Here is a 16,508-nt window from a genome sequence, read left to right as displayed (position 1 = left end):
AGTAGGATTTTGTAATCGTTAATAGTCAATACAATGTATTTTTTAATGCCGAATTCGAATCCCTTGAAAAGTTAAATTTAAGTCAAATGACCGCCCACGGTCCAGCCTCCAACGCATCAAACGGCGCCGTATCTTTAGCTTCTGCCAGAGCTCCTTTTTACTCTCCCACGCACTATCTCTCTCGTCCAATAAAAAAATAAAGCCAGCGAGAGAGAACAAAAATCAGAGAGAGTAAAGTGAGAGAGAGTAAAAAGCCCCAAACAACACTCTCTCTGTCTCACAGCCAACCAATTTTAATTCACACACAAATTAAAATTAAAGAATTGCAATTTCTAGGGTTTATCGATAATCGCGATGGCGAGTCCTCGATTAACGGTGATTCAATCGGAGAAAACAACGGTTACTTCATCTAGGGTTTCGCGAAGCAGTATGAGTGATGATGATATATGGAAGCGTCTTCAAGAAGCTGGCTTTGATGAAGATTCGATTAAGCGAAGAGATAAAGCTTCTCTTATTGCCTATATCACGAAACTCGAAGCCGAGGTTTATTTATTTATTTATTTTTGAATTTTCTATGTATATTGTTTAATTGTTTTTGATTTAATTGCTTGTGTTTGTAATGTATTATCTTATGTTTCTTGACAAGTATTTTTAAATTTAATGTGATTGCTTGATACTTGCCGAATTAAGAAGCTATTTAGTTATGTCGATTATCAAGATAGATTGAGTAGTAATTTTGAATTGTAATATCAAATATGTTTATTAGTTATTATAATTTTGTTCTAATTGTTCTGTTATTTATGTAGATTTACGATCATCAATATCAAATGGGATTACTTATTATGGAAAGAAAGGAATGGGGTTCCAAGTTTGAGCGGGCCGAAGCTGCTTTGAACTCTGCTGAGTTAATGCGTAAACATGACAAGAATTTGTATTTAAAAGATTTGGCCGAAGCAAAGAAGCGGGAAGAAAATTTGAAGAAAGCAATTGAAATTGAGCGAGAATGTCTTGCGAATGTATGCTCTAATTTTGTTGTTTTGATGCCCAGGGTTTTGGTTGAATTGCTGTTACTTTTCTGGGGCTAATTAATAATTTTGCGTTTGTGTAGATTGAGAAAACATTACATGAGCTGCGAGCTGAATATGCTGAAACGAAAGTCATGGCAGACAGAAAACTGGTGGAAGCGAGGAGTATGATGGAGGATGCCTTGAAGAAGTTAAGTGAGGCTGATGCTAAAATGCACGCAGCGGAATCTCTTGAAGCAGAAGCCAGTCGGTATCATAGTGCTGCAGAAAGAAAGTTGCATGAAGTTGAAGCACGGGAAGATGATCTAAGGAGGCGTGCAACATCTTTCAAAACTGAGTATGTCATCACATTGTCTGCAATTTCTATAACACACCCAGCATGATCTATATGTTTTAAGCGTCCTATTGCACTATTGTCGCTTACTAACATCTGAGGACATATAAGATTTGAGTTGATAAAAAAAACCATCTATGTAGCATGTGCAAAGTGAGGAAATTAGTATTCAAGGTGAAAGGAAACATAATTAAAGGGCCAGGCTTATCTCGCCATTTAGCTTTTCAGTATATTTCACTGCCATTTTTTTTAACTTACAGAATGAAGACCTTTAGTTACTATTAATAGTTAAGTTAGTCAGTAAATGGTAGAAAATACCGTAGAAATTGACTATATAGATGTAGCATATTACAGTTTTTGTTATACATCTATACTTGGCAATTTTTAATTCACCAGACTGCTGTCACAATCCATCAGCATTGTAGGTGTTGCATATGTTTATTGCCTTTATATAAGAGCATGGTGTTTAAACTATGAATTGTTAATTTTTTGAGTTAACAGTTGTATTCTTGCTCAATTTAGGACTTGTTCCTCCTTTTTAGCTCAAATCGCACCTGTGTTTGGCTTATTTTGGGCCACTTGTTGCTTAAATAAGCAATGTACATACTGTTACATGGCTTTTAATACTAATAAGTGTATTATTACCCTCTTTATTTTTTTAATTAGGTGTGATACTAAAGAGGAAGAAATTCTCCATGAGAGACGATTATTAAATGAAAGACAGAAAGCTCTGCAGCAATCACAACAAAGATTAGTTGATGGACAGGATTTGCTTAATAAGCGGGAGAGCCACATCTTTGAGAGAACTCAGGAATTGAATCGTAAGGAGAAGGAATTAGAAGCCTCAAAATTGAAGCAGGAGGAGGAGCTTCAAGCGCTGGTTGAACAACAAGCAAATCTTGAGACAAAGGCATCTTCCTTGTCACTGAGAGAGGAGGTTCGTGTGAAATGTCTCTTTTTAAATATCAAGCCTCATGTGTGTGTGTGTGTGTCTGCCTGTTGCTATAATCTCATCAACATATTCTGTCAATGGCTATCAGGTTATTATAAAAAGTGAACTTGAGGTGAAGAAGAGAGAGGAAGAGCTATGTGTTTTACAGGAGAAACTTGAGAAGAAAGAATCTGTGCGTAAACTCTCTCTCTCTCTCCCCCTCCCCCTCTCCCTCTCCCTCCCTCCCTCGCTCCCTCTCCCCCCCCCCCTCTCATATCTGAGTAAATTCTCACCGTTCCTTCTTTGAAACTATTTTATGATCTCTTGAAAAGAACCTAACCATACATTTAAATGAATGCAGGAAAGGATTCAGCAGTTATTGGCAAATTATGAAGCTTCTCTAAGCATGAAAAAATCTGAATTTGAAGCAGAACTGGAAGTGAAGCGTAAATCGGTTCATGATGATATTGAAAACAAGAGAAGAGATTGGGAGTTGAGGGAGGTGGACCTTCATCATAGAGAAGAGCTTATATTGGAAAAAGAGCATGAGCTGGAGATGCAGTCCAGAGCAGTGGTTGATAAAGAGAGGGATTTAGCAGGTCGGTTTAGTCTATTGGAAGAGAAAGAGAATAGGCTACATGCTGTTGAAAAAGAAATTGAGTCAAAGGAAGCTCTTTTACAAAAAGAAAAGGAGGAGATCATTAGCAGCAAGCTTGATATTCAAAGGTCTTTAGATGCACTTGAGGATGAAAAGAAACAATTACATCATGCAGAAGAGAAAATGGAGGCGATGAAAAGTGAAACTAATGAATTATGTGTTCTTGAATCTAAACTGAAAGAAGAAATTGAAACAATAAGAGCCCAAAAACAAGAACTGGAGACAGAAGCTGATGAGATGAAAGAGCTTAAGCTAAAGTTTGAAATTGAGTGGCAATCAATAGACGAGAAACGGAAAGAACTGCAGAAGGAAGCAGAATGTATTAATGAACAAAGAGAATCTCTAGAACTGACTCTAAAGGATGAGCGTAATAGCCTTAAATTAGAGAAGGATGCAATGCGGGATGAGTACATGCGTAACAATGAATCGCTTTCTCGTGACAGGGAAGACTTTATGAAAAAGATGGAGCACGAGCGTTCAGAGTGGTTCAGTAAGATTCAGAAAGAACGTTCAGATTACCTGCTAGCTATTGAGGTGCAGAGCAAGGACCTAGAAGATCGTCTTGCTAAGAGGCGTGAAGAGATCGAAAGTTATCTAGCGGAAAGAGAGAGGGCGTTTGAGGAAGAGAAAAAGAAAGAATTGATGCGTATGGATACACTAAGGGAAACATTGGCTAGAGAAACTGAACAAGTCAATGCAGAGCTGAATAGACTTGATACTGAAAGAAGAGAAATAAATTTGGACCGTGAAAGAAGAGACAGAGAATGGGCAGAGTTAAATACTTTAATCGAAGAACTCAAGGTGCAGAGGCAGAAATTGGAGAAGCAAAGGGAATTAATGCGGGCTGATAAAGAAGAGATTCTTGTTCAGATTGAGCACCTAAAGCAATTGGAGGATCTGAAAGTCGTTCCAGATCGTATTGCACTTACTGGTATTCAGCAGTCTGATCTGCAGCCTAGTAAAAGGGTTTCAGCTAGAAGATCTCTGAAGCGGCAGAGTGGATTAGATTCAGGATGCAGAGCTGAGGATAATGGTAATGCATCTTCTGGCAATGGATCAGTTATTTTGTCTCCTCCACTTTCTTCTCCTTTTTCGTGGCTCAAACGGTGTGCTAGCAGTCTGCTAGAGCAAAAAGTGAGTAATAAGAAAATGAGACATTCCGAGGAAATCATTACCCCCAGGTACTAAATTGTATATTTTTTATTTTGTTGGTGTAATTATGAAAAATAAGTCTTTTCTCTTACTCACTTGGTCTCACCGCTTTGTATCATTTTTTTTGCAACTTCCAATAAAATCTAGCACAATACCTGCACGGTTAAATGCACCGGATGATGAGCACGCAGTCATCTCAGCTAATCAACAAACTCCTGTACATGCCAAAGAGACAACTGTTTACATAGACAAGATCATAACTATCAGAGAAGTGACTTCTTTTAATGATGCCATAGTTGATGGGAACAATCAGGTAGCTATTTTTGAACCTACTGCTGATATATATTCTATATATGTATATGTGACTTGAATATTTAGCTATTATTGTTAAGGGTTCTATGGTTAGCTTCTTTGTTTGTCACTACATTATCGTTCTCGGGTATATTTGTATTAACTTTATTGTGTATTTATTTGTTAAGAAAAATTGATAATCGTTATCTAGTCTGGTTATGTGATAAAGGGTTATGAACAAATGCAAGCTTTGGTCATTTGGGTTGTGAAAGGTGAAGTACATATAGTTTCTTTTACTGCAGAATTTATATTTGTAACAAGATATTGATTAGCAATAATTTGATATTTTTCTACTTAATTACAAGCTCTACAGGTTACCTATGCAAACTTAATGGTATAGTGCTTGTTATTACAGGATGCCTCTAAATTATTTTTCAGCTTCTAATTTGATATTAATATTTTGGATGCCTTGTTGTAATCAGTACCTTTGTACCATTATTGATGACACTAATGGCTGCCAGGGGTGAGCATAAAAATCCGAAATTCGGATTATCCGATTTTTCGGTCTGGTAACCGATTTAAAATATCCGGAAATTTGGATATACGATCCGAATAAACCGGATCGGATATCCGATCCGATTTTTTTCTATAAATTCGGATTCGGATCCGGATCACATATACACAAGAAAGCGGATATCCGGATCCGATCCGGTTTTATTATTTTTAATAAAAAAATTATTTTTATAGATATTATAATCTATTACTATTAGTGAGATTGTTTCATCTGATGCAGGTGAAAGAAGCATGTCACTACATCTTTAAATTCATGTATTGTATATATTACTATCCAGTAGTATTGGTATTTGATTTCTAGAATTTCGTAAAAATGAAGAGTCCTTATATTAAACCCTCTTCCAAGATGGTAAAGTCTTCAACAGGAGTACAGGACCAACACCTGATTTTGTTCAAACTGATCTCTACTTATCCAGCTTGATTTTCCGTTTATACTTGTGAAAAAAAGAAAGAGTGAAGTTAAACGTTACAAATTTGTTGAATCAAAAAATAATACATATTTTTTTTGAGGAAAAATAGGATCCGGATAATCCGTTTTCCGATCCGATTTATAAGGATATCCGAATATCCGGATACCCGGTTAAACCGGAACCGGAATGAAAATTTAATGATCCGAAAAACCGGATATCCGGTTTATAATTTTTAACCGGACCGGATATCCGGTTTATAATTCTTAACCGGACCGGATATTCTTAGCGGCTGCTTTGTCGCTCCTGTAGGTGCTACCTGCTTATATGGTCCTGCATGCTTATATAATTTGGTTTGATCATGAGTTATTGCTAATTATTAGTTGACGTTGTAATTCAATTTTATTGCTTGCAGAATCTGGAAGAAGCATTGTCCCAGAGGGCCGAGGAAAAGCTTGAAGATGATAATAACATTGAATCGGAGAAGCTGGAGAAAAATGGCGAAGTCGACCCGAAAATTATGCAAGCTAGTTTGACGGAGCAGTAAGAATCTGACTTTTAGTATTTTAAGCCTTTTTTAGACTAAGTAGCAAAGTTGGACTTGAAGGTATTGTAGGTGTTGGTTATTAGTTTATTATTATTGTGCGTTCAGAGGGTTTATGTGTGTGCTTGGTTGTGTGTATATTATTGGTTGTGTATATGGCTGAATCTCCTGTCACGGTGTCTTCAGCAAATGATTTGATCTGTCCTTGTGGTGTAAGTTTACGGCAGGTTGTTATATTATTCTTGGAAAATATTTGTACTGTTTAACTAAATTGGGGTTATGTTTGGAAAACAAAACAAAACAGGGGGTTAGGTTTAATATACTACTCATATAAGAACAGGCTAGGGGAGGTGACAGCTGACAACGAACTTTACAGCTCCGTAAACGATATAGACAAATAGACAAATATAATAAACTAAACTAGCATGTTGCTTATACTAATGTTTTCATCTTTTAATTGTGGCTACCTAAGTCCTAATGGATGCAAGCAGTCAAAGAAACACTACCTTTTTAGGGAATTTATTAAGCCTAGCAAACCAGAATGATGAGAATTATCCAATAGAACTTGTACACGACCGAGGAGAGGAGCGCCGGAGGTGACGGTAAATTGGTTAAATGGCTAGAGGTGATGCCGGATGATATACAAATACAAGAGAGAGAAGTTGTAAAATTTTATTTTAAATAGCCCCCCTTAATTTTTGTTAAGAGAGGAGGAAAATAATTACATGAGACGCTTATCAATTTTTCTCTCGAGTTTTCTGCTCTAAATTTGGGACTGCTAATTTTTTTAATATAATTTTTTTATTTACATTCTGTCAGGTTATCTTCTTTTCTTCAAAGATTTTTTCCTTGTAAAATTACATGGAAATTTTTTGTCTTGTAATAAACCGAAGAGAGTAATGAAGAGCAAATATAAGAAGTGGTGTGAAATTTAATATTAGAAAATTTATTTGAAAATTCAGCATATTGGTTCATACATGATACACCTTACACGGGACTCACTGAGTACATTATTAAGCATACTAGCCTTTAACCCGTGCGGGTATATAGTTTCGTAATTTATTATTTATAATTTAAATTTCAACATCATTTTATTAGTATTTTAGTATTAATGGATTGAATTTTAATTAAATTATATCATTCAACTGACTATATTTTCTCCCGATTATTTGAAAATGGACAAACCCTAATAAATATATGTGTGTGTGTCAGAATTTTAGTACATTTAATCCGAATTTAGTACACGTAGATTTAAAAATAAAAAATCAGAAAATTCAAATCTTTTACAAATATAGCCGATCGTGTAATACATTTGAAAGATTATTAATCTAATCAATCGAATTTCAACGTAATTTTATAATTTTGGTTTTTTTGACAACAATAACTTTTAAGATTATGTAATGGTTCGTGTTTATATTGAAATAGAACACATTAACGTTAAAAAGAGTTATATGAATGTTCTCGTTAAAAAAAGATATTCAAAATTTTATATTTATAATTTTATTTATAACATCATTATAATTTTTTTTAATGAAATATTATATGATAATGATTTGTTATGAGTGTTTTTAGTATTTGAAACTGTTTAACAATATAATACTAATAGACTTACATTTGTAGATTTGTAGTACCAAAAAGAGAGTACCAAATCAAAAAATATAACTAAAACCTTGGACTACAAATTATAACCATGTTGGCGTATAGTATAGTATAGATTACTTTCCAATGAATATCTTTTTAAATACTTTTCGGGACTTGCTGAGTACATTATTTTAAATATATTACTTTCCCATTCCTTCTGCATATGGGAATATAGGAAAAGTAACCGCACAAATTCTGGAGTACAGTATTTTATTGTTTATAACTAAAAAGAAATCCCATTGTTTGATGTCCTGTTGTCAACAATTTTAAACTGAAAATTAGTGAATTTATTTAATAAATTAAAAACAGTTTTCTTGAATAGCAGTTTTAGTTTAAAAGACATGCCTTAAAAAGGAAGGTTTTTTTTTTTTTTAAGTAGCTTTTCAATATTACGTGAAATTAACGTATAACAATTTTGAACAACGCTATAAAAACATAAAAGATTTGAACAATGCTTTCGAAAGAACCATACGAGTGGAAAAACTGCTGCCGCTAACCAAACAGTCTCATCATTCTTGATGATTTAATATTTTACTATTTTATTCTATATTTACAATATTTAAATTTATTGTAACGACACATTTATGTTAAAACAATATATGATTTTAGTGAGATTTAGATCTTCAAATAATAAATAAATATATTTGGATTGATATGTATATTTATTATATATATTAAATAATTATTTTTATTGGACATATTAGAAAAGGTTTAAATGGTTTAGCTTATCATTAGTCTTATAAATAAATAGGTCTGAGAGATGTCTTAATAAAAAGAATCAATTTTTTTATTAGAATAAAATACTAAAAAATGAAAGCAAAATTCGTTATCATTGATTAAAGAGATTCCTGAATTCGAACGTGATAATAACAAGAAAATTCTACTTGTTAGAATTGAATCGGTTTGGGAATTTTAATGTGAACGTGACACTGAAAAGACATGTATTTGTGCCGTGGGAGGACTTAAGTTGAGTAGGCTTGTATATTTAATATGTTTAATGCGTAATAAAATACCTAACTATTCTATTAAATTAACAACCCAAAATATATAAGGGTAAAATCACTTGGAATTGGTCTAAACTTAAATGCGAGCTGTTTCTTTTGCGGAAAGGGAATGAGCCAGTAATCAAGTCAATGTTGTGATTGGTTGGTGTGATTGTATAGAGAGGATGAATGAGATGCGGTTATGTGGAGTATAATTTATTAATATATTTAATAATTTTATTTTTTCTATCATTTTATACTTGCCATTCTGAATCAGAATATAAACGCTTCATTTACTTATTTTTATCATACTTATTTTATATCTTTCTTTTACTCTTTATTATTATTTTTTGTTTATACTTATTTTATTTCATTCTACTTATTTATCCCAATTCCCAAACAAATACAATGTAAGAAGGTATCGTGATATTTTATTTATTGGGATTTTCAATCCCAACCACAAAAAAAACTACGTGCAGGATATCTTATTATCAGATGCTTGTACTTGATTGAATGCTAAAATAGATTAGAGTTAAAGGAGGGTGTGTCATAGTGATTTATGTTTGTTTTTTGTATAATTAAAATGAGACATGTCCGTCTGACACTCAATATTTATATAATTATTTATATTTATATTTTTTAAAAATAGATAATATATTAATTTATCATTTAATAATTAATATGCAACCAACTCGATTATTATAAATTGTCGCTATGTTATTATATAATATATTATATCATAATAAGTTTAATAAAATATAGAGGGAACTCTATATATCTTAACCTTTTGAACTTTAAACAACAATTTTTTCTAATACAAAACAATCTACTATCCCATTCCCATCAACGAGTACAGCCAAATTTAATGATACTTGACGAAATCTAAACTAAATATTTTCTGACTTCTGTTAATAATAAGATTATATTTATGTATCATAAAATTTAAAATTCCACTTTGAATAAAATCTCTAATGAAATCCTTCTAAGGTACTGTTTGGGGTTGCTGTTGCAGACAGCAACAGCAGCTTTTTGCTGAAAAGCAGGTGAAAAACTGTTTGGTAAATCTAAAAGCAGCTTTCCCGAACAGCAGCTTTTAGCTGAAAAGCTGCTGTTAGAAAAAGCAGGTCCTCTCATGCTTTTAGAAAAAGCTGTTTTTCAGCTTTTGCAGAATGCTGTTATAGATTTCATTATAAAACCTCACCAAAATCATTATTTTTTTATATATTATAACTCAAAATAAGTAAATATCAAAAAATTACCAAACAGTTATCTGATTTCTACAACAGCACTTATTTTACCAGCACTTTTTCTGACAGCACAGCAATTTTTAACAGCACCTCCAAACAGACCCTAAATCTAAAATCAACAAGCCTCAATTTTCGAAAAGCACAAAAATCACTTATTTTGAAGCGAGCAGAAAATCACTTAAAATAAGAACGGTAGGGCACACAATAATCACTAAATTCTATAAGAATAATTTGTTCTGATTACTGGAGTTGATGTGAAAGTAGGATGTCATTATCATTTATTATTCATCCACTATTGTGCGCGGATGGACACACCCTAGAAAATCCCAAATAAGAATACCAGACGCCATGCAAGCCTTGGCTATATGCGCTTGTCACTCGAAAGTCGAAAGGTCTATTTTGGCGTCTGATGAACCAAGAGGACATTTATAAATTCTTCTTCTCACTTGTCTGCTCTCTGTCAGAGAAGCTGCTTGATTTAGGACATACGGTGGGTGCGGCGGCGCGTTGTCTACACAGCCATACCGTAATCCTATAACTTCTCCTCGTACTTTGTCAGTTTCCTTTAGTTTTGATGTTCCTGTAATATTATAAAATGAATTGATTTATTGATTGCCCCTCTAAAAATTGATGATTGATATTCCTAGCAGCTCCACAAATAATCCCAAATTACTTGTGCTGTTCAAATGTCTTCTACAGTCAGGTAGTTTTAACTTTTAAGAATGCTTGAAAATGTTTGAGTGCATGGATAAATAATATATGTGCTTCTTACTTCAGAATTGTTGATCATTGTTTTGTTTTATGTTTCGATAAATCTGATTTCTTATTGACTAGTATGACTATGTTGCAGCCATGGTCCATTAGCATTAGCTGATATTGATTGGGACAACCTAGGATTCACGTTTGTGCCGACTGATTATATGTATGTGATGAAATGTGATGATGGGGAAAATTTTACAAATGGCGAATTGCAACGCTTTGGGAATATCGAGTTGAGCCCTTGTGCTGGAGTCCTGAATTATGGGCAAGTTAGTTTTTAAACATTTTTTTGGTGAACATATTGTGCAAGTGCAATGCTTAGTATGATTTTTCTACATGTAGCTTTAATATTAACTTTTGGGAGAGGCCTTTAAAGTATATTCTTTTGTGTGTAAGTGCTTTATTAGTAATGCCTATAAGTTTCAGTACTCAGTCATCGGTCGTTGCTTACTGGATTTATTTTATATTGAACTGCGTAGTTGGGTTAATTGGAGAAGTGACCTGTCTGCACCTTACAGTGCAGTAAGGGGATTTTTGTCTTCAGAGTAGCACTTCCTTTCTTTTAGTGTTCTGGGGCTTTACAATCTTGTTTTGTTATTGTACTGAATTCTTCCTACCTGTTACTTTAGTGTTTTCGTGTTTGATGTCAACTGTCTCCCGCCGTTTATAAGCTGTTCTTATGCTTGTGCGTCGTGCCTGTTATCGCAATGTCCAAGTCAGGGGTCTTTTACCAAAACAACCTTTTTACTTCTAGTAGTAGCGATAGGTCTGCGTACCTCTTATGCCCTTGAAGTGAGATGCACTAGAGTATGTTTGGTTTATATTTTTTTCCACTTGAACTTCTTAACATTATTAGCATGATACATAGGGATTGCTTGAGGGTTTAAAAGCTTATAAGACCGAAGATGGAAACATTTTATTATTTCGTCCGGGGGAGAATGGCATGCGCCTACGTTTGGGTGCAGAGCGTATGTGCATGGCTTCGCCAAGTGTTGACCAATTTGTGAAAGCTGTCAAGGACACTGTTTTAGCAAACGAAAAATGGGTAATCCAACTTCATCTCTCTGATCACTTTATTTCTGCTTGCAGAGTAACAGATATCAATTTTTTAATTCTTCTATCAGATACCTCCTCCTGGAAAAGGTTCATTATACATAAGGCCATTGCTTATGGGGAGTGGTTCCATGCTTAGCCTTGCACCAGGTCTTGAATACACCTTCCTGATTTATGTCACTCCTGTTGGTAATTATTTCAAGGTATAATGTATATATTAAGGTGTAATTTGCATTTATAGCTGATCCTTTTAAGTTTCCCCTGACAAGTGAAGCTATGTATTTCTCTTGTGAATTTTACCTGTTTTTAAAAAGTCTGTGTGGTCTAAATTATTTTCCCTTATCTTTCACGCATGTCAGGATGGCTTGTCTCCAATTGATTTGATGGTTGAAACTGAAACACATCGAGCAACCCCTGGTGGTACAGGATGTGTAAAGACGATAGGAAACTATGCTGCAGTAAGCTTGCGTATTATTACTTGCTGGTTTAATGCATTATGTGGTGTTGCCTTCTGATATATTTAATTAATTTAAAGTAATGTTAGATGTGCTCATTGTTGATTTGCACTTGCAATTTGGTCTGTCACCTATTAATCTCTCAAGTCTAATTAATGATTATCTTATGTTGTGTTTGGCTGGGACGACTGAATTTGGAAGGAAATGAGTGAGATTTGAACTACATTATGGAAAAATTTCAAATTTTCATTCCTTACCCATTCCTTTTTTGCCCTCTTATTTTTTAAATCTCCCTCATACACTGTGTTTCCTGTTATTTTCACCTATTCCATTCTTCCCAATAAAACACATTTGTTTTTTTTAATTATATCTTTATACAGTATTTTGATTACATATGTGGTCATATCTCTAATATCTCAGTAGCGAAGCTCTACGTTTCAAACTATATTTGGCAGAAGTCTGTCTTCTTTTTATCTTTATTGATATGGGTGAATTACTTCTGGTTTTTATGTTTCGTATTTTCCTGACATCCGGCAATGCTGGAAATACTGAGATGTTGCTAAAATTTGATAACTGCCATAACTCACAAAAAATATGTTGATGGGGTGTTTCTCCTCTATGCGAGAATACTTTTCTCCTTTTTACCCAGAGAAGTAGCTAGGGTATATGCTTCCCTAATACCCCTTAAACTAACAAGTAATTCTTTTTTACATAAGTAAATGGGCCTCTAGTATCCTCATATCTTCTGACTTCCTAAAAAATACCTATAATTTCTTATATAAATAAAAAATAAGACAACCATGTATCTATCTTGTCACCATTTTGATTATGAATTCAGGTTATGAAGGCACAGCGTGCTGCTAAAGCCAAAGGTTATTCCGATGTTCTGTACCTGGATAGTGTTCACAAGAAGTATTTAGAAGAGGTTTCATCTTGCAACCTTTTTATTGTAAAGGTACATCCTCAAGTGCATTCAACTGTGTATTAGCTACCCTTTGTGTGACCATACCAGGACTCTTTCATTTTGCCTTCATACCCATGTTGATCGAACATGACATTATTGTGGGTATTGAGTATGAGTTGGATCCTTTATATGAAAACCGTAAACCTCAACTTAAATCAATATAGTTCAATTTTTTATTTTTTTACATGGCCTCACAACAGCTTGTTTCTAGAGACTTGAGGTTCATAGATAACTATTTTTATGTTATCCTTTTGTTTTATACTATAAATTTGACAAACAGTTATGTGTATGTTTTATTAGTTGAAGACACTTATTTTAAGAAGCTAAAATAATAAAAAAATAGGTAAAATTTTATCTATGTAATAATTATATGCAAATCACCGCACCCATGTCCAATTTTGGATTCATATCCATGAACCCCAACATATTTTGAACTACGAATCCAACACATGGATCTGCAACCATATTGTAAGGCAACATATTACATATCCATCACTTTTCCACTAAAATTATGTATGTCTTTATTAAAAATACAGTTGTTTATTCTATTTGATTATCAGATTAAGATATATTTCCAATATATATACTCTACTTAATCTATTAATTTTAGATATAATAGATTATTTTTGGAAAATATTTTAGAAAGATATTATGAACCCACTGCGTAGCACAGGCTAAGCTCTTTTCTTTTAAAAGCTCAGACTAAGCTCTAGTTACATGCAATATTATAAGATTATGATATGATATCATAAATAATGAAAATCTTTTTGTGCAACTGAACTGACCAAACGCTATACTTAATCCCAACTGTATTTTCGTGTAAGAATTTCCAAATCAAAACACTAGCCATATTTGTTTCATGAGATGAGGTGTGAAATATGATTATAATCCTTTAAATTTTCCAATGCCATGTTTGTTTTGTAAAATTTTATTTGATACTTGTAAAACAAAGGATGTAATAATTTAAAGGATCAGGATTTATAATCCATAGGGATAATTATACTCTATTGAGCATAATTTATGGTTCAAGACTTTAAGTAACCAATTTGACAGTTTACTAACCAATTACCAAACAATTTAGCAAATAATGTTCATAAGCATCTGATCATAAACTAAGGAGACTAAGTTGAAACAAGGGAGAGTAGCAACAGTCCTCTGCATCAGTTCTTCCTACTAGATTGCAACCTGCTTGCTGGGTCATCCGCTACTTTAGTGCAAAATTTCCAGTCCCAGTATCATACTTATATCACCAATCGACATTTAGTAAAGGCCTTTTTGATAATTGAAGCAACTTTTAAAGGCATAAGATAACTTCTGTTTCACACATTACTCTGTTTGACAAAATCAGTATTTGGTCAACTGAATTCAGATGGCAAGACTTTTGAATTAACATACTAAAGAATTTTGAAGAACCTTTTAACTTTTATTCTGCACATTTTTTTTTATTATAACAGTGAAAAAATCTTCATCTATGTGTTTACAGTTTTTGCAACATTTTGCATATAGCTAACCCACAATTACATATTTACATAGACATTCTTCTGAATCAGCCTTGTTATCAAAATGACAATCTATGATTTTCCTTCTCGTATATTTTGTGGCTGAATTTGAAGCCATTAATTGATGGCACAAATATATCTATTACATTCAATTAACCTGCTCTTTTAGGGGAATGTCATATCAACTCCTGCAACTGAAGGGACAATTCTTCCTGGAATCACAAGGAAGAGTATTATTGCTCTCGCCCGTGGCCTGAAATTTCAGGTATATACTCTGTTGTGAGCATAATTTTATTTTACCTATACAGTATTATTACAGCTTCTCATCATCGGGCCATTATAAGGTGTAATTGTGTATTCTACTTTGAATGTCCTTTAGCTGTAAACATCGATTTCACTGGATGATGGAAGTCACATCTATGTTCTGTATTTCTATCCCTTTGTCCCCCTTATGTACAGTTGTGGTATGCTGATATATTAGTTATGAATTTATGCAGGTCGAGGAGCAAAGGCTAACTGTGGATGAATTGCTTGATGCTGATGAAGTTTTTGTTACTGGAACAGCTGTTGTTTTATCGCCCGTTGGCAGCATAACTTACTTTGGTAAAAGGTAAACTTTGTATGCTTGTGTAATGAAGTAGTTTATACCTCCGGAGAATTTGATCTCATAGCAGTTTCCTGTTACTTAATTTTTTCGTATAATTTTAGTGCTCCTATTTTTGAATTTTTGAGATTTTGCATGAAGCACCATAGGCCAGATGAACAGTGACAAATTCTGGTTTAAATAGTTGAATAAGTTATAAGAGGCAGCTTTAATAATCAATATCAGATACTTCCGAACTTTTAGGTGCTAAATAAACTGAATGACTTGGAATTTTGAAATGTTCTAAGCTTAGAGGGAAAAAAGAAGAAAAATTGTTATGTAGTTTGGGGCTAGCTAATCAAGCAAATAAGGAGCAAATAATTACGAGAAGCTGACTAAATTTAGTAATCTTTACACCCTTGACAACAACCCTGCAATAGTAAACTTAGAGCATCTCCAAGAGTCTCCTAATAGGCTCTTAAATATAATATAAAAAATATGGCTCTTAGTAATATAGTGTAATTTTAAGAGTGCCAACTCAAACAATGCTCTCTATATCCTCTTATTATTATATATTTTATTAATATCTAAACCCACTATGTCAAAGATTCAAATTCATATGGTGGAGGGAATGAATTTTTTATTATTAAAAACAAGTCAAGAGCCACTACTTGGCTCCTAAAATAGAGGAGAGAGAAGAGGCTCTTAAGCTTTTTAAGAGCCGCTAAGAGTCTCTTGGAGCTCAATTTTTGATCATCCTCTCTATATCTTGAGTTAAGAGCCTATTTAGGAGTCTTTTGGAGATGCTCTTATGAAGCAATTGATCACGTGTGTCGAAACAGTGAATAAGACATAACAAAACTTGTTATCTTGCCAATAGACTCAATTTCAGTAATATTAGTGACTAGCAAAAAATTGGATCAAATGATTAACATATCTAAAGTTTTCGAATGGCGGAGTTTTACTACCAAAATTATTTTAGAGAACCAGTCTAGAATACTTTCTAGAATACTTATGTAGTAATCATCTGTCGTCGTGTTCTGCAGGATATCTTACGGAACCTCTGGGGTTGGTGCTGTGACGCAGCAACTCTATACTGCACTAACCAGACTACAAATGGGCCTTGCAGAGGACAGTATGGACTGGATTGTCAAGCTTAAGTAGTTATCGTAGATAATTGAATCATGTAATGAACTCTCCTTTTTAGATGTGGTGCAGAGACGTTGGGTGTCTACTGTCTAGTCATGAAAGACTTTACTGGGTGATATATAACAGTTACACTTGTGTTAAGATCTATTGTCTTTATAAAAGCTGGAAATACGGTTTTTCATTTTTTTTTGTGTGGCTGCCTTAGTATTATAACTCAGATATTGTTTCTATTAGATTTTCAACAATTTCTTCTTAAATGC

At 33.6% G+C, this 16,508-nt stretch overlaps 2 protein-coding genes across 3 annotated transcripts; both read left to right on the top strand.

Annotated features, from left to right (window-relative positions):
* The first annotated feature begins 152 nt into the window (after positions 1–152).
* Positions 153–6,154, top strand: LOC108196085 (protein CROWDED NUCLEI 4). The gene is made up of 8 exons (XM_017363184.2): positions 153–543; positions 807–1,016; positions 1,109–1,362; positions 2,026–2,296; positions 2,400–2,483; positions 2,652–4,129; positions 4,248–4,413; positions 5,787–6,154. Exons 1-8 carry the CDS (start codon positions 355–357, stop codon positions 5,916–5,918), a joined length of 2,784 nt encoding a protein of 927 aa, XP_017218673.1. The 5' UTR covers positions 153–354; the 3' UTR covers positions 5,919–6,154.
* A 3,945-nt stretch (positions 6,155–10,099) lies between these two features.
* LOC108193760 (branched-chain amino acid aminotransferase 2, chloroplastic) lies at positions 10,100–16,437 on the top strand. Of its 2 annotated transcripts, none has more exons than XM_017360574.2 (10): positions 10,100–10,312; positions 10,437–10,489; positions 10,637–10,814; positions 11,414–11,590; positions 11,670–11,801; positions 11,958–12,056; positions 12,892–13,008; positions 14,686–14,781; positions 15,014–15,126; positions 16,146–16,437. In XM_017360574.2, exons 2-10 carry the CDS (start codon positions 10,473–10,475, stop codon positions 16,261–16,263), a joined length of 1,047 nt encoding a protein of 348 aa, XP_017216063.1. In that variant the 5' UTR covers positions 10,100–10,312; positions 10,437–10,472; the 3' UTR covers positions 16,264–16,437. The 2 variants fall into 2 exon arrangements, with proteins under 2 accessions (XP_017216063.1, XP_017216064.1); XM_017360575.2 differs by having other exon boundaries at positions 10,152–10,340.
* The last annotated feature ends 71 nt before the right edge of the window (positions 16,438–16,508 follow it).

The sequence above is a fragment of the Daucus carota genome, chromosome 7 (genome assembly GCF_001625215.2).
Source record: "Daucus carota subsp. sativus chromosome 7, DH1 v3.0, whole genome shotgun sequence".
In the NCBI taxonomy this organism is placed as follows: domain Eukaryota; kingdom Viridiplantae; phylum Streptophyta; class Magnoliopsida; order Apiales; family Apiaceae; genus Daucus; species Daucus carota.
This window is presented reverse-complemented; position numbering and strand designations above follow the sequence as displayed.